A 23,005-nucleotide genomic window follows, 5' to 3' on the forward strand; every position below is an offset into this window, starting at 1 on the left:
TTTTCAAGCTGCATTGTTTTATAACATTCTAAGGGATCGTTCCCATCATTGTCAGAGGTTCCATTCAGAATCTCCATAGCTGATTTCTGCTAGAAAATATGATGAAATAGTGGAGCCAGCAGCACTGTGTCAGGGCCCAGTCACACGGGCACATCGGTACCCGTGTTACTGCAGGTAGCGGACGGCCGTCTCTCTGTAGCGCCGGAGGAAAGAACATGTGACCGGCTTCATTGCCAGTCATGTGTTCTTTCATCAGCGCTGCAGAGAGACGTTCGTCTTCAGGTACGGCCGTCTTCTAACTGTTAGTCACACGGGCGCATCGGCACCGGTGTACGGGTACCGATGCGCCACTGTGACTGAGCCCTCATCTTGTAAATTCCAGCAAATTTTGGACTGCTGGACGGAAATTGAATGGACCCCATTATAGACAATAGGGGTCTGTTTGTCTCTGTTTGGTTCTGTCATAAGACGGAGCCGTTTGGCCAAGGGGTGCCGTTTTCCTCCTCCCCGAACAGAGCAGGAAAATGAAACTGACTAATACTGATGCGAATGAGCTCTTAAAGAAAAGGTAAAATGCTTCAAAAAGAAAAATAGTGACCGTCTTAGTGTCCCCAGTATTAAGGCTGGAGAAGAGAGAGAGATGATTCAAAAAGATCTGGGCAAACTTCAACAGTTGGTGGCGACTAGCAAAATGGTATTTAACAAGGAGAAATGCAAAATACTACATTTGGTCAAGAAAGCGTAGGCAGAGTAAGAGGAATTAAGCTAAGCAGCACATGTGAAAAAGACTTGGGTATACTGATAGATCACGGACTGAACATGAGTCAACAATGTGATGCAGCAGCCAAAAAGACAAAAACAATTCTGGGATGTATTAAGAGAAGCATAGTGTCTAGATCACGTGAGGTAATTATCCCCCTCTACTCTTCCTTAGTCAGACCTCATCTGGAATACTATGTCCAGTTCTCGACACCAACTTTAAAAAAGACATTGACAAATTGGAGCAAGTTCAGAGAAGAGCAACCAGGATGGCGAACAGTTTGCAAACCATGTCCTATGAGGAATGGTTAAAGGATCTGGGAATGTGTAGCTTGCAGAAGAGAAGGCTGAGAGGAGACTTAATAGCTGTCTACAAATATCTGAAGGGCTCCATGACTCCGCTTGCGGCATCCTCAGTGCAGTGCAAGCGTGCCAAACATGGAATGCATGTCATCTACCGAAGCCAGAGGTGGAAATGTCCATCAACATAGAAGGGGGCGTATTAAGTAGAAGAGGCAGGGAGAAAGCCCGAACCGCTGGCCGATGTGAAGTACCCTTCCGACAGATAAATAACATAGGGCATTAATGGTACCATTTTAATCATCAGTTGCTCATGTGAAAGTAACCCTCTAAGGACGAGGGTGTTTTGGTCCTAAAAGACCACTTTTTAGGAGTTTTACAGCCCTATATTTTTTTCTTGTGACATATAGGGCTATTTTCTTAAGATATTTTTTCACTTAATTTTTTTTATGTTTTATTAGGGGTAAAAAGCTAAAAAAAAAAAAGATTTTTAAAATTTTTTTATAGATGTTTATTTTTAAAATTAGTATATTTGCGCTAAAATTAAGTACAAGAAAAGCTTTCTCAATTTATGTCAAATGTTTTGATATATAGTTTGTCAAATGTTTTGATATATAATTTGTCTCAGGCTACAGGGCGCATACGGCGATGGTTTAGGTTGGCGTTAGTGGTGGGTTATTTTCTATTTTATATATATTTTTATTTAATAGTGTAATTTTTTTTAAAAATTATGATTATTTTTTTTAATCTATGTCCCCTATGATGTCAGATAAGGCCTTTGGGGGTCATTCACATTATCTTTTTTTTATATTCCACACTTTTCAACTGCATCCATAGGATCTCCAGTTACAGGGGAAAACATCCCCCTAGTGCGACAGCAGTCACTGTCAAAGCTGCTAAGGGGTCTGCTAAGAGCCTGCAGCTCTGCTGTGGCAGGGGGCACCCGGCGATCACATGATCGGTGTGCAGAATAACGGAAGCAGAACTTCTGCTTTCTCTATTCACTGCCCAGCACTCACTGAGTGCTACATGGCCTGCAAGAAAGAAGGCAGTAGTGGTTAAAACAGCTTCTACTTTTCCTTCGGGTCTTTGGCTGTGACTTTCAAACAAATGAATCGTGCAGTATAAATGCAAAAAGAAAATTGCTCACTATTCGTTCTCAGGCTCTCATCGCTGATTTTCAGTTAGCATAAAAACCATCGCTGGATCGCGGGCTTGTTGTTCAGTGTAAATGCTCCCCGCTCAGTGCATCACATAGAAGGAGAAGCGCTGAGTGAGAAGCCCGCCATCCAGTGGTGAAGTCTGTCAGTGTAAACACTCTGCACGAGTGCTAACGACATTAGTGATTACATCACTGCTCGTGCATTCGTTTACCTAACTGTCATCCGGTGTATTAGAGGGGAATTTACTAAGTGCAGCATTTTCTGCACTGAGCTTAGTTAGATTTTCCCCAGCACATAGTGTAATGTATTCATGGCATACCTCGCACTTCCATAAAATGTACACCTGCACCTGGCCTACATTTCTAGCATAAATTACTGTATGCCCATTTCTGTCATAAGTTATACATAAATGTTGTGGGCTGGGGCGGCCACACCCCTCCTGACAAGCCCCACACTCTTTTTTTTTTTTAAAGTGGGGCCTGTGCAGGAGGAAGAAAAGTCGCTAAATTTTTGTGCTAGTGGGATTCTCACACAAAATTGCAAGTTTTCTCTGTCAGAAAATGGCATAAAAGCGCTGATAAATGTGCCCCTTAGGTTGATCAGCCTTGCATTGAGCCGAGACTTCTGTCCCTAATACACTTGTATGAAATTAGCTTACCACTACGTCTCTCTGGAGGGCGCAACAGCTTTTCTTGTCACTTTCTAAATTAGATGAGTGACGAGATAAGTCACGAATTTTAGTGCCAATTGGCCAAGTCACATGTGCCAGCTTCCTGGGGGCAGAATACAATAAGAACAGAAGTAAACTGTTCGGTAAATGTTGACTATTATGCCTTATTTTATTGCTAGTGGCTGTGACGCCTTCAGGATTCTGCGCTATTAACAACGCGAGCGGCTGAGCCTCTAATTAGGGAGAGTCCACGTACTTCAGTAATGTATAGCGTCTGGACCGTACATAATCACCGCATATTGCAGGGACTGATGAAGAACGGTCCCCTCAGCACTTTGCAGGACTAAGTCACATGGCGTTGTGCCCTTGCATCCTGCCCATCTCCGTGACCTGGTAAAATGAAGCGAACGTTGAAACGTCCTGGGGTGGCATTCTAGTGATGGGTGGGAACAATCACATTTTGCTCTACTGGCTAACATAGTGCCAACCCTTTTTCCTCATATTTAGTGATGGGTGGTTCACGAACTGGCAAAGCCGACTCCTGGTGAACCAGGGAAGTCAGCTACCATCCCAGAGCCAGAAGCGGCTCTTGTACCCTGCAGGCTGTAACCATTTCCCTGCTGGAATGGTGATGTGCTCCTCGCACAACAGTGAGGACAATTGGGAGTTTAAGGGATTTTACACGGGATGGAATTGTCCGCAGGACGCAGCGCAAATGCGCATTTTTTTTATTGCGGAAAGCATTCTGCGGATCGTTTTGCAGAATTTCTTGAGTTTTATTCTGTAGACTTTAATTGCAAAATCACATCTCTTGTATGTTACAAATCCACAACAATTCCAAAATATGTCTTTAGTTTCACAGTAGAAAACTTCTCATTTTGCGGTTGTGAAGTAAAGATGCGCGGATATGAACAGGTGCGGAATTCAAGCGCCATAGGGATAAGAATGTGACTAGAAATGTCCTTGGGACTGATTGTGTCCCCTGTAAAGGGTTTCCAGGGGTTATTCACTGAGCCCTGTAGCAGGTATAGCACATATAGCAGGAAGGGGACACATTACACACTGAGCCCACTAAGGGATTTCCAACAGACGACCGGTCAGGAACTTCCGCAGTGACAGGTAGAAGGCAGTCCGTTTTTGTAGGTTCATCTGGGCCTTTTCCACACAGGAAAGCGCAGGCTATGGAAAGCTGATATGTCATTGTTTATTACATTCATTCCAACAATAAGTTTCAAAAGTGGAGGAAAACCTGCGATACATCTGGCGCAACTGCGGAAATCCTAGAGAAAGAAACATTAAAGGGTTTTCCAACTAGTAGATACATTGGTGTCAGTGGGGGGGAATGAAATTTATATAAAAAAAACAAACAAAAAAAACTCTCCCTGATGCGCTGCTCCCTTGCTGCTGCAGCACTAGTCACGTGATTTTTTTTAACCCATGTGACTGCTGCAGCCAATAGAAGGTCCTAACATCACCAAGCCAGAAGACCCAATGACATCATGGGTCAGATGCAGGGGCGTAACTAAAGGCTCAGGGGCCCTGATGCAAAATGTGAGCTGGGGCCCCCCTCTATCTGTATCTGTACCCATACCTATAACTAAACCATGCTGCACAGAGACATAACTTGAAGCTCCTGGGCCCCAATGCAAAACCTGTAACAGAGCCCCCAACTATAATGCTTTATTCATAGTGCTGGGCTTCCTATATGGAGAAGAGAGGCCTTATGGGCCCCCTAAAGCTCCTGGGCCCGGGTGCAACCGCATCCCCAGCATCCTCTATAGTTACGCCCCTGGTCAGATGCCATGGCTCTGTATCTATATAGCTCTGCACGCTTTAGCTGGAGTCATAGGCTGAGATGTCACTGTTGAGAACACGTAATTCTGCATCTGGTGACATCATTGACAGATCTGCTCTTGGGGTAGGACAGGTGATGGACCAAGCAAAATAGACTCTTTCCTAAAAATGACCCCAAAAGGAGATATGCATGGGTTGTGAAACAGAGGATATACAAAAGGGCTAACCATCCTACCCAACTCAACCGCCTTCTGAATCTTGTCCGCTATTGAATGACAGCTGAGAGCTGCCCCTGATTGGTTCCTGCGCTCAGCCAATCAGGGGCAGCACTCACTCACCCACTCATGAATGGGTGAGTGAGAGCTACCTCTGATTGGTGAGGCTGTGACCAATCAGAGGCAGCCCATTCAGCACGCGGGGATTTTAAATCCCCAGCTGCTGAATACTACTCACAGCAGTTCAGGAGAACTGCCGGCCGGATGCGGCTGAACTCCGGCTGCAGGGAAAAGGTGAGTATAATTTTTTTTATTTTTACACATTTCAGGATGCTTTTCAGGGAAGGGCTTATATTTTTAAGCCCTTCCCAAAAATTCATCCCGCGCTCGCCGGCAGCCCATTGCTTTCAATGGAGTCGGCTGTATTGAATTCAATGGGCTAACATCGTTCTTCTCAGAGGAGAACGATCTTTAGTATATGTTCTCAATGGGGTCGGCGCTGCTGCTGCCGGCCCCATTGAGCGCATATATAGAACACAGCGATGCACAGAACGCAGATAGGCGCGTTCTGCAAATCGTTGTGTCCTATAATTGATCGCACATCTGCATAAAAAGCGGACATGTGACCGATCCCATTGGGATGCATTTGGTCTATAGATCTGCAATTCGCAAGCGCGTCTGCAGATCAGACCAAAAAACGGCCGTGTGACCAAGGCCTAAATGACATATAGCATAACCATTTCATAGCCTGCACTTCCATGTGTGGAAGACCCATATCAACTTACAAAGGACAGACAAGGGGTTGCCTTCTACCTGTCACTGCAGAAGGCCCCTGACCAGTCGTCTGTCGGAAATCCCTCAGTGGGCTCGGTGTGTAATGTACCCCCTCCTGCTATATGTGCTATAGTGCTCAATGGAAGGTTTGCATTGAACATCCATTAGGAACCTTTCACACAGGTTGGAATTGTCCACAGGACGCAGCGCAGATGTGAACTTTATCAATTAGTGCAGATTTTGCTGCGTTTCTAGCTGCGGAATGTCTTGCATTTTTCTGGGGAATCCCCGATATGTTAGAAAATTGCACCAATCCCACAAGACGTCTTAATTCCGCAGCAGAAAAGTTTTCCGATTCTGAATTTAACCTTGCGGTTTTGAAATAAAAGGCGCGCAGATTTTAACAGGTGCGGAATTCAAGCCCCATAGATATAACATTGTGAGGAAGTAGTCATGTGGTGCGGACTACTTCTGTCCACTGTGAAAAGTCCCTAAGTGTCCTCACTACTTCCCCGCAGCAGCACATGTCCCCTTCCAGCAGTGAGGGGGTTACAGCCTGTAGTGATGGTGGGACATGGGGGGCTCCGACCAGCAGCAGAGAGGGGCACAGCAGCATGAAGAGCCGGGCGAGAATCCCCATCAGTCCGGTCGTCGCCCCGCCCCGTGACATCAGCCGGTGAACGCTCCTCCGGCAGGAGGCACTCAGCAGTCAGTCCGGTGCCCGGCTCGGTACCAGCGCAGCACCTCTACCGCACCATGGCACAGACAGTCACCCTCAGTGGCCCCTCTCCCTGGGGCTTCAGGCTGGTGGGGGGCAAGGACTTCAGCACTCCTCTCACCATATCCCGGGTAAGTGCAGCGGCAGAGGGGACGGCACTGTGCGGGGAACTTCCAGCAGGATGCCCGGCTGGCAGTGCCCGCCTCGTACAGCAGCTGGGCACAACCCATGGGGGTAATAGGTGCCTAGTGCTATTGTGGCCAGGTTTACAGGGGGCAAATACTGAGTGAGAAGGAATAATGATGTTGATGGCATTGGGAATGTTATATAGTTTACAGATGGCACAATGATTGGTACCAGCAGTATTGTTACAATTTTCCTGGCATCAGGGGTGACAATGTTTAGGTCACCAGGTGTAGCTTGTACTGACAGTGACATTGATGGTCAGCAGATGATCCGACGCCTATAGGATGCTTTACTTTGTAACTAGTGAGCCTTTTATTTCCAGGACTTGAGTAATGATCAGATCCTGTATATGGTCAGGAGATGCTCAGTACTGGGTGTATATGATCAGGAGATGCTCAGTACTGAGTGTATATGGTCAGGAGATGCTCAGTACTGGGTGTATATGGTCAGGAGATGCTCAGCTCAGCACTGAGTGTATATGGTCAGGAGGTGCTCAGTACTGAGTGTATATGGTCAGGAGGTGCTCAGTACTGAGTGTATATGGTCAGGAGGTGCTCAGTACTGAGTGTATATGGTCAGGAGGTGCTCAGTACTGAGTGTATATGGTCAGGAGATGCTCAGTACTGAGTGTATATGGTCAGGAGATGCTCAGTACTGGGTGTATATGATCAGGAGATGCTCAGTACTGAGTGTATATGGTCAGGAGATGCTCAGCTCAGCACTGAGTGTATATGGTCAGGAGATGCTCAGTACTGGGTGTATATGGTCAGGAGATGCTCAGTACTGAGTATATATGGTCAGGAGATGCTCAGTACTGAGTGTATATGGTCAGGAGATGCTCAGTACTGAGTGTATATGGTCAGGAGATGCTCAGTACTGGGTGTATATGGTCAGGAGATGCTCAGTACTGAGTGTATATGGTCAGGAGATGCTCAGCACTGAGTGTATATGGTCAGGAGATGCTCAGTACTGGGTGTATATGGTCAGGAGGTGCTCAGTACTGAGTGTATATGGTCAGGAGGTGCTCAGTACTGAGTGTATATGGTCAGGAGGTGCTCAGTACTGAGTGTATATGGTCAGGAGGTGCTCAGTACTGAGTGTATATGGTCAGGAGATGTTCTGTACTGATGGCCAGTTTATAGCCATTATATATACCTATTGTCTACACTGCACTGTATACATTGTAGCACTGGATACATATTGGTAATAAGGCTGCTTTCACACTTGTGCTGGAGATTCCTCTTTCCTGCTCCTTTTTGGGAACTAGAAAGGGAAATCCCTGCAGCCAAAGGGCACTGTCTGTGGATGGAACCGAACAGCGCCGGACTGACCTCATTGACTATAATGGGGTCGTTCACTTCCCCCCCGGTTGCCCGGCTTTTGGACGTAAGAAAAAGTGCAGCATAAAGCGTTTTTTCCGGCATTTTCAGCCGGATCTGCGAAGGAACCTCCAACTGGAGGATTTAACGCAGATGTGAGGGCACCTTAAGCAGGTAGGGCAATGCCAGCCAGAATGTACCACATCATTAAGGGCGGTGTCACATGGGCCAGAAAATCACACGATTTTCGCCTGATGCGAAAGCCAGTAAAAAAGCAGATTATGAAACTAATGATTTACGATGGTTTCCTTCCCATCTGCGATGTTTTCACTGATGCAGTGTTGAGGCGACAAAAAATCGCGGCATGCTCTATCTTTCAGAGATTTGCAATTTTTTTTTTTTTTCCCATCTCTCCTGTTTCCCTTTGGAACCCGCTTTTTATCGCATAATAACGCAACAAACTTGTGATTTTAACATTAGAAAGTCCTATTGAGAGTCACTAAAAAAAATCGCTGCAAAATCGCGCCATTAAAAACGCGCCGGAAAATCAAGAGCAGTGATGATTTTGCAAGAAAAAGCGGCGCTGATGCTCAAAAATTACGTGAAAAAAGATGCGATATTGCTCTAATTTTCTCGCAACAAAATCGTGATCGCCCGTGTGGAGCTAGCCTGAGGGTGGGTTTATCTGGGACAATTAAAGGTACTGAAAACAGACACTACAGCGAGTTGTTAGCAGATGAATGGCTATTGTCCGGTTCTGGTCGCTGATTAGTGACTAGTAAATGAATTCTCGCTCGTCACGCTTTCCGTCGCCATGTTTACATGGAACAACTACGGCATCGTTTATAATCAAATTCTATGTAAATCCGCTCTAAGGTGCACGCTACTAATGAATGTCGCATTGTTACATCTTCTGTACCTGAAGACCGTAGTGACTATAGCTGGTGTCACACAGACGGAGGGGTCTCTGTGCTATCTATTTGCGGAATAGGTGTTGTATTTTTGTGCATGTTTTACTGTACTTTCTGCATATGCAAGTTGTGCGCATTTGCGCTGCAAAAATAATATCCCATTAATTGAAATAGGCATTTAAGTTAATTATTTCAATTTCTGTTGTTTTCCTGCGCAAGTAAGTAATAAATGGGTTCTATTCACTGCGTATTGCGTACAAACATGTCCACGTGACACAAGTGCGATGCTTTTAGCGAGAAAAATGCACGTTGTTTCAATAGTAAATATAGAAAAATCGCATTGACATGTGAGTGCGGTTCAATTTTTTTGCTCCCACAGAGAATAATCGGTGATTCTTGAACAGAATTGGCTACAAACAGGACAAGTTACGATCCTTCTATCTCAGCCGCCTGGAGCAGTGGATAAGTGCCCTCTGTCATAAAACTACAGTAGTATTTCTATCATCAAAGCAGTTTTCTATGCAGTGATGCTGCAAGGAAAGAAAATTGCTTGTGTGAATGAAACCATTCAAAAGAATGGATTTCATATTTGGGCACCTTTCTGCAAATCGCACAAAACTCGCACAAGTATATAATTCATGTGAATAAGCCCCAGAGGGTGGAGTATAATCTAAGGCCTTACACCTGTTTCCATTGCTGCTAGAAGAAGGGGAAACAGCTGTCATCTCTCAGCGCCTTCCTCCCCTATGACCTGCAGGAGCATCAGAGGGATTCACGCGAGCGTAAGCGTATTTCCGTGCGTTTTTGTGGAATGGGTATTGCGTATTTGCGCATGCATTGATGTATTTTACTGTACTTTTTGCACGTGCAAGTCACGCACAAATGCGAATGCAAAAAAACACACACCGATGGTCCTGCCATTGAAATCGCCAATCGTGTCAGGAGTTCAAAATGTTCTCTTCCCATGCGCAAATTCACAGGAAAATAGAGCAAGCTGCATATTCTGTTGTGCGACTGAATTTTGCACGCCAAATACGTGCATGGGAACAAACCCATGGGAACAAACCAATCAACGGGCGATGTATTCTGCGTATTGCGTGTGCAAATTTTTCTTATGCAAATATGCTCATGTTAATGCGATCGCTACAGATGTTGGAGCGCGCATATGGCATTAATATACTTGCTGTCCAGGGATCGCCATCAGTCACATTAGTCCTTATTCCCAATGAGGCTCATCATCTAATTTCCCACCCGCTGAGGCCAGTTTCAATAGAAGACAATTAAAGTGACTCTCCGGTTTCAGGACAACACTGTGTCCCAGGAATGCCGGTAGGGGGATTTATTACCTGCAGTTCTTCTTCTCTGCCGTCCCTCTGATCCACTACTTTTGTGTATTGGTTGTGTTAGACTACTAATGCAGTATACCTGCTATTTGATTGGCCAGAGCTGCTCATGTGATTAATGCTGGCCAATCAGAGAAGAGAGCAGTGCACAATGTGCATTAGGCAATTAGAAAGCCGTTGTAGCTATCTTGGAGGGCCTAGAACAGGACTCAACACCAGTTGATCGAGGGCAGCCAAGAAGAACTTCAGGTAATATAGCCTCTTCCCTGTCACAGGGCAGAATTTTATCCCAAAACTGGAGAGTCGCTTTAACCACTCCTTATGTTTTTGGAGTGAGAGTGTGCCAGAGTACCCAGAGGATCTCCACGCTAAAACGGGGAGAACTTATAAACTCCATGCAGATATTGTCCTTGGTAGGATTTAAACCCATGACCAGTGTTCTGCAGGGCAACAGTGCTAACCACTGAGCCACCATGCTGCCCTGCTGTTCTGATTATTGCCTCAGCTATTGTTTATCAAGCATTAAACTTGGCTGTACATATATAGAAATGTTTGCTTTAAGGGTGACTACCCACTAGCGTTTTTTTTCTCCTGCGATGTTGCTGCTATTTTTTCTTCCAGTTGTCAATGGGACTTTCTAATGTTAAAAACACAAAGTTGCGTCGCGTTGCGATTTTAACATTAGGAAGACCCATAGGCATCTGGAAAAAAAAAAAACAGCAAATTTGCAGCGGAAAAAAAAAACGCTAGTGGGTAGTCACCCTAAGGGCTCATTTACACAGGTATATGCATAAAACTTTTACGGCGATCAGCTGCATATGGCAGCGTTTGCGCACTGTGCAGGACCACGTATCTCACGCACACTGTCATGCGCAGTCTGGCAGGTTTCCTGCTTTGTCTCATAACGTTGTTGCATACGCTACCAATAGAGAACAATAGGGCTGTACAAGCGTAATACGTGGTGAAATAGAACATGCTGCAATCGTGAGTGTGATGTGAGGTTTCCCCCTACAAATAATGGGAAGCACTCGCCAATCCTCTAAAACGCCAGAAAACTGCGCTGTGGGATCGCAACCTCACAGAAGTTTTTGGAAACTCCTCCAGAAAAACGCTTTGCATTGGCCTGTAAACGCGCGTTGGTGAGTGCGATATCCTGATATTCCCTTATCCATAGGTCTCCTTGTAAAAAAAAATGTATGCCGTACGTTTAGCATGTACTTGTTTCACTGGATGCTGTTGGGTGAAGAGCATCGTCTACAACTATTACATCGTCTTTCCTTTATCACTATACTCACGTATGGCGGCCAGATGGAGACAAAAGAATACACTGACCGCCATCAGGCTAATGTAACCCTATGGGTGTGTTTAGTGTATATGTCGGAAGCTTTCCTGGAGCGCACACTAAGGCTCCTTTACATGGGCATATACGTTTTTACACATGCCTTACCACAACATATTTGCGTCCTGAGTAAGGCATTTTTGCTCTCATATCAACATATTTTACTGCACTTTTTGCGTGTGCAAAAAAACATGCAGCCACTGACCCTTCCATCGAAATGTATAATTAGCCTAATAAGTTCCAAAAATGTTCTTTTTCCAACGGAATTATGCTGTTTTTCGCGCATTGATTTTTGCATTGCATTTGCACATCACCTCATAGACTTCTACGGGGACCTTTGGTGTGCAAATGTGCACAAAAGTAGGGCTTGCTGAGGTTTTGCTGCGGAAATGTGAACAAAGCCATTGAAATCAATGGATTCTATTCACTGCATCTTACGTGCGCAAATATGCCCGTGTGAAGCCCTTAACGTATGTGGCACCATAGTCTTACTTCTCAGGCTCAGTGAAGCAGCATGTACAATCCAACCTTTCCGAATTAGCGGTTCCAGCAGATCTTGCCGGCCTGACTTGTCATCCATAGCGCCACACGTCTCAGCGCATGGTTTTCTACGTGTCACTAAATTGGTAATATTGCTGGTAGATACAGCTCCTCGTTTAATAAACCATTAAATTGCTTTGACTGTGGTTCCTGTCCCGTTGAGAAATGTCATGCTTGCAGGTCTTGGTGCACTTCATCCAGATCCCACCCAAAGGAGTGTCGGCTGTGAAAGATGGAACATAACAAAAGCCGCATTATGCCTTTGTTGACTTTGCTAATCTGCTTGGTCACAGGTGCAAATCAGTTACAGCAAATATGAAGTTTCAACTTTGGTGAAGTTTTCTTCCTTGTGATTCACTGTGTAGAGTAGGTGGATCCAGAGCACAAATGGTGTCTATTATTACACGGCGTTGTAGACCCCTCGTATCTGACTCCTGCAGGGTCTTCACTCATGCAGAGAACAGATGGAGAAGTCTTGCATGTGCTACCAATAACTCTACTTTCAGACGACATGGGTGTTCTGAAAGGATTCCCTCCTCAAAATACACGTCTTGTGTTATCATAGAAATCCTAGAATACGAGGTCAAGCGCAGAAGGCATAGGTTGGCAGTTGTAGGGTTAATTGCCATACTTTACACTGAGAACAAAAAGATTCATGGTGCGCCAGAACCACACCTTGATATGCCAAAAGAAACTGTGGCTTAGGCCAGCTTCACACGAGCCTAAGTGAATTTGAACGCCACGTATTTGCAGCATGAACTACGCTTTTTTTGCGCATGCATAGGCGTATATTTTGCTGTTTCTCCATGTGCAAGGCATGTGCATTTGCACGCGCCAAAAGAAAAGCACCGATGCTCCCAGCTATTGAAATGACTAATTAGTCTAATCTCCTAGCATATTGCATTTGCGCTTCCCTATTGACTTCCATGGGGACTTTTGGTGCACAGGATAATAGAGCATTCTGCGCTGTGTTTTTTTCCACTATTGAAATGCGCAGGAAAAATACGCACATGTTAATGAACCCATTGAAATCAACGGGTTCTATTTTCTGCATATTGAATGTGCAAGTTTTTCATGCACGCACAAATATGTCTGTCTGAATCCGGCCTTAGATACAAATTCATGGTTAAAGCTGGCCAAAGACAAAAGATGGTTGTTGGCCAATAATCACACATTGACATAACCCTTTAACCAAGAGGGGAGAAATGTGGCAGTCAGACAACTGCGGCACCTTTGATCTCAGAGGAATGGAACCTATCCAGTCTCTGTTTGACCGGGGACAGTTGGGCTGGTACAGAAACATCAGTAGTTGCTTGGTTAAAAACCTCCATCTGGCAGATTGTCATTAAGGTCGGCCCTTACGTCATGATGGTATTGTGGGGTGCTCCAACTCATTGGAAATAAAACCCATTATCCTCAAGGTCCTCTTGAATGGGTGTCACAATAGATGGCTGCAGCAAGTTCTAGTCACCTTCAACAGTTACTGTAGCATCAATAAAGATCAGTCCAATGAATCCCTTTGTTGATGAGCCGCACCGCGCTGTAACTTCTGGTAAAAGAACATGATGTTCCTCCATAGTATGTAGATTCTCAGTCCCCAGTAGGCGCAACTGTGGCCATAAACTGAGCCATTTAACTTAAATGTATCCTCATCGCTCCAAAGAATCTTTCTTGGAAACTGCTTCTTCTGCACATCTTGCCAAGTTCCACTCGTAAAGCTGCTCTGTCCTGTCTGGATCATCTTCGTTGGAGCATGGACATTCTTGGAATGTAACTTTTCCAATGACAGCGCTTCAAAATACGATGGACGCTTGATTCTGAAATTCCTGTTTCACGACCGCTCAGATCTTCTTGGGCTCTGGAGATACTTTTCCATCAACCTTTCTTGCTTTGTGGCGTTCGTCGATGTCCGCCGTCTCCTGGAACATTTCTTGTGGACATTCTGAACTGTTCCATCTGCTTCAGACTTACTTCTAATTCCAGCGATAGTAATGACCCATTTATAGGCAACAAACAAATTTGAGCGATAATCGTTTAGTGTAAACGCAAAAAAAATCATTCACTATTCGTTCGCAAGTAGTTGTCGCTGACTCGGTCAGCATAAAAACTATCGCTGGCTTCTCGTTCCGTGTAAATGCTCCCCGCTTAGCACATAGAATCCGTAGGGTATTTCAAATACACTGCGGATTCCTTTCAGAAATGTTTCACTCCATGTGGGCAACATTTTTAACAATCTCGTCCACATGACTTGTACTCTAAATACTGTCGATTTAACTTGGGGAAATTCCGCAGCACTTATGTCCTACATGAAGGCATCCTTATGGTGTGTTCACATGTGGATTTCTGACATGGAACTCATGACGATTTCACGTTAAATTCAATAGCAAATCCATATCTCATCACATTCAGTGGGAATCAGCACCAGTGCAGAATTCAAACGCGCATGTTGAAAAAAACAAGTGGTATGTCACTACTTGACACGGATTCTAAGCCCTTTCCATGCCAGCAATATTGCATGTGGATATGCCCTTTGAAAAGGGCTAAATCTGCATGCAGATCCACGACTATATGTGGAAAATTCTGTGTCGGATTTTGCCTTGTAATTATTTTGGACGTATTTTAATGATGGCTTTAGCATGAGGTTATGAGTCAACTACACTGTTGTATACTCCAAATGTAGTGGAATCAAATAGAATCCTTGTCAAACAGACACCAAAGTCAGTAAATGGTTCCTTCTGGAGGTTCCAACTCAATGCCATTTTCGGCACCTGTGAGGGAATCCCCATACAGAATCCTAAATTGGATAAGTTAGGGAAGATTTTACAGGTTCCTGTATATATCTTATGTTCATATTTACCAGACGGTAAAACTCACTATATGTCATACATGGCCATACTCTCTGCAGGTGATGCACTCTTCATAGTCAATATTTCCACATTTAAGTATTAAGATCCTATGGGCACTAGCTGAACACTATGGAAGTTATTTTTACATGTTTTTCTTCCTGAATGAAATTACTTTTCGGCCAAAATATACTTCCAAAATAGCCCTTTAGGGACCTCATTATAGTTTATCTATTATAGCTGCATAAAAGCTCTTCTTGTGTTACTCTGTGTGCTGCCCGTGCATTTTTCATTCTATATTAAAGGGGCTCTCCAGGATTTCCCAAATATCAGTGAGTGAGATCACACTTCCTTATGTAGACTTTATTAAAATTGGACCCTTGAGGGCATCTCTTCATAAACAACCAAGATCAGAGCTCGGAGAGTAAATTTTGACACTCCTAATATCATATAGTGACATTGGAGAGTCCGGGAGAATGCCCTTAACTGTAAGCACAAAGCAGAAGACTCAACTCATAGGAGTTACGTGGTTTACACAAGTGAAGGGATTTCCTCATTCCAGATACTCCGATAAATCTTAGCATGGTTCCCCAGTGACAGAAGATTATGGCCAAAACAAGTCAATCTGGGAGAACACAGGTTTTTACATAAGAATGAGGCTGGAATGTTAATCGCTTTTTCCCCTCCTTGTAAGGCTTTAGAAACTTTCACTTTCCAAAAGAAATGAATTGATGGTCAAAGAAGAAGAGAAGGTGGATGGTTACCTAGCAATGCAGCACATCTGTGTTGGTCCCGGTGTTTGCTAGGTCAGTCTCTTTAAAGCCCCCTTCTATAGAAAGTGTACTTTTTATACAGTAGTCATTCATGTAGCATATTTAAATTCAACATTGAAAAGTGACAAAATCTTAAAAAGAGATAAAAGAAATGAAAACATTGAATCTCTTCGGAACATTCCAATGCAATTCTAGAGTCTACGTGATCCCATCAGGTAAAGGGGTCATCCAGTCTTTAAAAAATGATGGCTTATCCTCAGGATAGGCCATCAATATCTAATCGGTGAGGGTCTGCCTCGACAATTAGCTGTTTGAGGGGCCAGTGACACTCGTATGAGCGCCGCAACCTTTTCAATGTTTACAATAGAACACAATCCTACTTGTACTTTTGTAGTATGTAGTTATATGGGCTGGTGAGATAGTAGGAGTTACAAAAAAAACTAAAAAATGTATTTACCTAGTCCATACCAGATACATATAAATAATTACCTTGTAATAATTCTGGTATGAATAAAACATAAGGGCTTATTTACATGAGCGTATATCGGCCTGCGCTTTCACGGCCGGCCGATATACGCTTTCATCTAAGCAGTTTCCCCCTTCCCTCCCACACACCACCTCTCTCCCCCTCCCCTCCAAGCAATGGGAAGTAGGAGGGATGGGATGGAGCTTAGCTCCTCCCCATCCAACCCCCTTCAATTGCAAACGCCGGACTGGAGGAGAGAGACGGTGAGGGGGAGGGAAGGGGGGAACTGCTTAGATGGAAGCATATATTGGCCGGGCATGAAAAACTGACCGATATACGCTTGTGTAAATAAGCCCTCAAGCAGTGAATTTCAGTTTCTCACAAACACGACAACCAATATCTCTTCAATTAACATTTAACAATTGTCAAGCTGACTCACGTGATTGGCCGAGTTTCCTCAGCAGCCAAGCCTTTATACTGGGGGGTCAATAACTTTAATAGATACAAAGAAATATGTGGTTAGTTCTCTTTCTCTGCCTCACACCAATGTTTCCAATTCATTTTCCACAACGCGAAGGGCACCTTTATTACCAGAAGTTGAAATGGAACTCTCGTTTCTTTGGTGTCTCCAACACTATGAGTCAGGGTGTAATTCTAGATAAACCTGTCCTTTCTGTATGTACTTGAATTAATGAATTATCTCAATATGGCCAGAACTCAATACATTTAAGAGTCAGCCAATATCAATTCTTTCACTTGAATGCTCAACATTTGAGACCCAGAATTGTTTAGAGTTGGATAGGCAAGACTCTTTTCTATACCTTAAGATGATCCTTAATCTTATGATGCCGTACAGGTGAGAGGTTAATTTAGACTTGGTGTTAATCAAGTTGCTTCAGGCTCAGACTGGCCTACGGGGAACAAGTGAACCCCCCTGTTTGCCCTGAGGCAGAAGGGGCCTCTAGTCTTGTGCATGGCGCAGTACCCTTACTGCAGTACATACAAATAGGCAGCATCTCAACCAGCCCCATGTATCCATATAATAAACTGACTAGTTATAGAGACATAGGATGGCTGTGATAACATGTAGGTCCATTGGGAGGTCTGTCAGTACCCTCGCTCATACTATGATCATTGTACTCAGAACTCCATACTGTTTATAGTGGCCTTTCTGATCTGTCACATTGAAGTGAATGGTGCTCAGAATGACCACTATAAATAATACGGCGTTCTGAGTATTAACACGTTCATGCCCAGATGTAAACTTTGAAGAGACTGTAGCACTCACATGAGCTTCGTGGCCCCTTTAATCAGCTGATCAGCGGGGGATCTTAAGCAGTGGATCCCCACCAATCAAATATTGATGGCCTATCTTGAGGATCGACTATCAATTTTTAAAGGCTGGATAGCCCCTTTAACTATGATGACTTCAAATGCTACTTCAAGGGATGTTGTCATATTATTTAGGATTGGAGGACCACCTTTGGGGCACTGGGGCACTCTTGCACAATTTCTCCCATTCACAGGAATTCCTACTTCTATTCCTACCTCACAGAAGCTCAATATAGGGGCAGGTAATGCTTTCTATAGTATAATTACCTCTAGCACGTAGTTCAGGCCGGGATATTGTAAAGTTTAATCATTAAAATATAGAATAAGTTTTTAGTAGAGATGAGCGAGCGTACTCGGAAAAGCACTACTCGCTCGAGTAATTTGCTTTATCCGAGTGTCGCTGTGCTCGTTCCTGAAGATTCGGGTGCCGGCACGGAGCGGGGAGCTGCAGGGGAGAGCGGGGAGGAACGGAGGGGAGATCTTTCTCTCCCTCTCTCCCGCCCGCTCTCCCCCGCTCCCCGCTGCGACTCACCTGTCAGCCGCAGCGGCACCCGAATCTTCAGACCCGAGCACAGCGATACTCGGATAAAGCACATTACTCGAGCGAGTAGTGCTTTTCCGAGTACGCTCGCTCATCTCTAGTTTTTAGCGGTTTACCTACAAAGTGAGCTGATAAAAACCTTTCTGCAGCCCCAAGAGGTTTGCCGATCTTAATTTTGGCCCCCAACTCCTGCCAAGTTGTACAAGCCTGTTGTAAATACAGGAAACATCATCATAATTTGCTTGGATGGTATGAACAAACAAAAATCTACTAAAACCTCCCCATGCCAATCTACAAGCCTGCGCCATAATTCACATAGTAAATAGATGGGACATCATTTCTGATTATTCATAGGGCAGACAACACTGTTTAAAGCAAATGAGACAACTATAGTGTAGAATAAAAGCTGCGGCAGAACATCTCTGGTAGAAACTGTCCTGCGGATTAGGACACTGACGTGGGGTTTCGGCTGGCTGCCTGGGAACAAAAGGAAAGAGTGTTATATAAGGGTCACACAGACCGTCCGGGCTGGACACAAAGAAACCCATCCAGCCACCTATAGATAGTAATCTGCTATGGCGATTAAGCTCTTAAGAGATCAGTTAACGTATATCCCTGTGCAAGTTATGTGATCTGGTTATTAACAAAGTACAAACAATAGAAAACTATTCCACAAAGTCTGTACTGCTTTATAATATACATTCCAGATACATTATGCCAGTCACAGGGGGAAGGCAGAAATACAATGCAGACTACTTATTAGTTGGAGGTGAAGATATGCAGAGATGGAAATCCTTGCACACAGCCTATATAGCAGCTCAGTTTTGTAATAGGGTCTCTGTAGAGGGGCATGAGCTCTGTCCGGTACCCCCGTCCGCTTCCGGCATCCAGTTAGAAAAAGTCATGGCTGCCCTGTGAGACTCCTTATGTATGAAAATACTCTCCCCTAAAAGAATTAGTTCTAGAGAAAAATATGTCCGTAGATACAGAGTTGAACAAAATCTTTATATTCAAAATCTGTACAGACTCCACAGCACGTGTCAAACACAAGGCCCATGGGCCAAATCTGGCCCACCGACTCATTTTATGTGGCCCGCCGGCCATGCGACATTCTACTTGCCCAGCTTTTAGGTGCGGCAGCGGCAGTGCAGTCTGAAGGCTAACCTCTATCTCAAGCGTCTGTGTGCACCGACCTGCACACAGCGCAGATGCTGAGGGGAGAGGCCAGCGGTCACAGACCGGACCTGCAGGCTAGGTGAGTCGAATGCCTGCCTTGCCAGAGGCCAATAAGTAAGTTGCTATTACTACTGGGAATACAATGAGGGGTCACATATTACTACTTCGGCCAATATAGGAAACAATATTACTACTGGAGCCACTCTAGGGGTCACTATTAGGGCTTGTTGAAGGCAGCTACGTATAAAGCAGATGTGGTCCTCCGTGAAAATGAGTTTGACACCCCTGTTCTACGGTGAATTCCGATTCTGAGACCCTCACCTACTGGGAGTGAGTTCAGGCAGAGATTGACTGGAGAGCTGGCCATGCATGTTTACTCCATTATGATATTTGGGAGTTCTTCCGATGAGGGCCATAGAGGTAAGACGGCCATAAATTCCTTACATTGGAAAACCACTTGTATAAGTCCTTATCTAAGAATCCTTGGCCAACAGTATTCTGTCATTATCGGTAAGGCAACGTTCCACCGGATTTACATGAATGTCCAACATTGTGCCACAGTTTATGTATAGAATGAATCTACATTCTCACATTCTAGCTCAGAGCTCCAGGCACCAGACAGGGTTCAGTAATCTGAAGAACGTATGCTTCCATCTTATTGTGTGAGACCGGCTAAGGTTGGTTTCACACTAGTGCTATGGGTTTATGTTGTTCAGCTCTATCCTAGGAGCAAAACAAGGAAAAACCAGAAGCTTCGGCATATGGCAGACCTGAACCGTGCCAGTTGGACCCCATTCGCTACAATAGAGTTTATCTGGCTTTCAGCATGTCTCCCAACATTTTCCTGGAGAAAATAGCTCAGCATGCTGCACAATAACATCCGAAGTTTACACACAGATGATTGCTCAAAATTCGTCAGAAACAGACAGTTTTTAGCGATAATTTTGCATTAGCTGCTAATGGGCTAATCATCCCATTAGTAGCTAACTGGCTTCATTTGCATGTATTTAGAGAAATGCGGGTGGTCTGTTCTATAAATACATCACTATTGTTCTCCAGCTGGGCAGCTGCTGAAAGAATGTTATCATTGCTGCCCGTGGAGAACTCAGTGTGTGGTCCTTCTTATCAGTCCTGATAGATTTTAAGCTGAGCTGAACTCAGAGATGGACAAAAAGTGCACGGTAAGTGCACGATGGGCACACATTTACACGGAATGGCTATTGGTTAGAAGATGGCTTTTGAGCGATAATCATTGTGTGTTTTTAAAGGGCCTTTATGCCAAGTCTGTGCTAGAGGCTCCAAACATAGCCTAGCTTGTTACGAGTGCATATGATGACAAGCTTGTTGTTAAAAATAACCTGCAGAATTATGAATTCAGCTCTTTTTTACAGCATTTAGTGCGGCACTTCAAACACTGTACTAAACGCTGTAAAACGCCTCCATTGATTTCATTAGGGCTTATCAGACTAGCGTTAGGAATGCTGTGATTTTTGAATGCCGTCTGCTCTATTTTAGTGCATTTCATTGCAATGATGGGGTGCGTTAAAAAAAGCTGTCGAACACGTTTGAAAACATTGTCTGAAATCGCTGTAAAATGCTGCGTTTTTACAGACGCCTGTGTGAGAGCAGCCTAAAAGGGAATATGTCAGATCAAACAGGTACAGCAGAGGATCTGTGCCTCTCCTTGTTTCCCTGCATGCAGTATGCTCTTGCTTCCTTCCTTCCCCCACCGTCGTCGTCTTTTACACAAATGCTCAAGTAAGAGTGTATGCAGCACCCACTTCAACCTGCTCTGGCACCGGTTTTGATTCTTAGATTTAAAACAAGACCAAAACCATAGTTCTAGCCATGATGTAACCAGAGCTACATGCTTTAGAACTAGCTACCCCAATCGCACTGCAGGGCGAACTGTATTTGATCTAAACTGTAATGTTCTTTTCTAGTTGAATGAACACAGCCCATCCTATTCAGTAGGGGGTTAAATTAATTAAAGTATTAATATTTTTTCCGTTTTTCTTTTTCCACGAGGAACAAATTGTAAATGAATCCATTCATCCTTATTAGAAGTTAATCAGATTTCTATTTTTGTAGTCGTGCATCATACTTAGTCTATCCTGGAATGATGTTCAGTCATTTCTGCTTGTGGAAAGCTGTTAAGTTACTTGAACCAGAAAACTTGGTTCCACGAGAAAGTTGAATTTCTCTCACACACTCTTTTTCCATTTATGTCATTGACTGTGATGGTTGTTGGAGGTTGCTGGCACCGCTTAGAAAACATCCATCATCTTTAAGTTTCTCCATTAAAGTAACAACATAATTTCTGCTGTTGAGCCTCAAGTAAAGAAGCTGAAATCTGCAAATTTTTAGTGACATACAAAACTGCCACAATGAAACTGCTACCGTCCAAATACGTTCTCTTTTAGGTTTGCACAGGAAACGAAGGACTGAAATAGTGAAATAAAAAAAGGAAAAAAGTTAAAAATAGTGATTGTATCACATTGGATAAGTATATGCTAGTTTTTTTTTTTTCAGATCCTGGAAAGTATATTTTTTACTCACTCTTATATATTAGTACTTCTATCTGGTACAAACCCATTAGGATTCTAACTTCATGGTTATATGAAATCTGGATGTATTGTAGACAGGAGGTACAATAGAAAAGGCTAGCTTTGCCTGATGCCCATTTGCCATATATGAGCACCACCTCCTTGTCAGGAAGTCATTAAACCTCCTAGCTTGTGTGATCCTATTATTTTTCAGTACCAGAAATGGCTTCAAACACATATGTTTCATAGCAGCCCAAACATTTTCACGGACAGACAAGTTGCTGTTATAGGGCCTGAGAGTTTTGAGGAGCTCCTGTGATAAAACTTAGCATGCTAGATTGGATTGCTAGATAACCAACTGTGAAGAAGACATGTTCTTTGCAGACTTTATGAGTGTTAGTTATAGGAAAGCACATGCTGATCAGGAGCTGGTGGGTAAATTTTAGCCTGGAAGCAAGCACACAGCATCGGCCCATAAGTAGTGCCCACCATTAAGGTATGTTCATTAGAGGTGGAAACTGATTCCACCTCTAAAACCCTCTAGTAATAGGAATCCTTCTGTGGCTGCAATTAAGAAGACCCCTGGTGTGGCCCCCAATAATAAGATCTTTGAGGCCCCAATTAGTTATATGACCCCATTTTGTTGCTCTAGTTAATAGAAACCCAACTGTGGCCCTTTTAGAGAACCCGCTTTGTTGCCCCAGCAATCGACAGGAGCCTGTCTGATTCCCGACAGCCCACAGTCAGTACGGATATTGCAGGTAGCAAATTGCACTGTCTGTATTGCAGCAGCCCAGTTTGGTAGTATAGGTGTGGCTCCTATTGAATTCAATGGGATCCCCAACAATCATCTATTCATGACCTTTCCTAAGGATAGGTTATCAATAGAAAAAATCCCTGAAGTCCCAGACAACCCCTTCAAGCTGGTAATTGACATTAGATAAGTTTTAGTTGAAATAAACAGTTTCTTTTTTCGTGTCATTTGTCGTCTAGTTAATCGGTACCAATGGAGCAACTGGTTAAAGTATTGATCCGCCATGTTAGTATTTTCAACCAGAGCACTCTATAAAATCTCAATTTTATGGAAAAACAGAGTGGTTAAATTTACCTACCCCACTCTCTCCAAGCAGGACTTGCCATGAAAAAGACCATTTTTCATCTCTACATGTCAATGGCCAGCTTTAGTCCAAAGTTAGAAATGTACAATGTTAGTTCGCCATAGCTGTTAATCAGATTAGAGCTTTCACTTTTCATTGATTGATCATTATTGGCAACTGTTATTCTGTGTTCTAATTTT

At 43.9% G+C, this 23,005-nt stretch overlaps 1 protein-coding gene across 1 annotated transcript in view; it reads left to right on the top strand.

Moving 5' to 3' along the window:
- Positions 1-6,107: 6,107 nt before the first annotated feature.
- Positions 6,108-23,005, top strand: part of PDLIM4 (PDZ and LIM domain 4) — a 137,004-nt gene continuing 120,106 nt past the window's right edge. The window contains exon 1 of the mRNA XM_066591140.1: positions 6,108-6,524. Coding sequence (XP_066447237.1) covers positions 6,432-6,524 — 93 coding nt within the window. The 5' untranslated portion in view covers positions 6,108-6,431. The remainder of the gene's footprint in view (positions 6,525-23,005) is intronic.

The sequence above is a fragment of the Eleutherodactylus coqui genome, chromosome 2 (assembly GCF_035609145.1).
Source record: "Eleutherodactylus coqui strain aEleCoq1 chromosome 2, aEleCoq1.hap1, whole genome shotgun sequence".
NCBI lineage: Eukaryota > Metazoa > Chordata > Amphibia > Anura > Eleutherodactylidae > Eleutherodactylus > Eleutherodactylus coqui.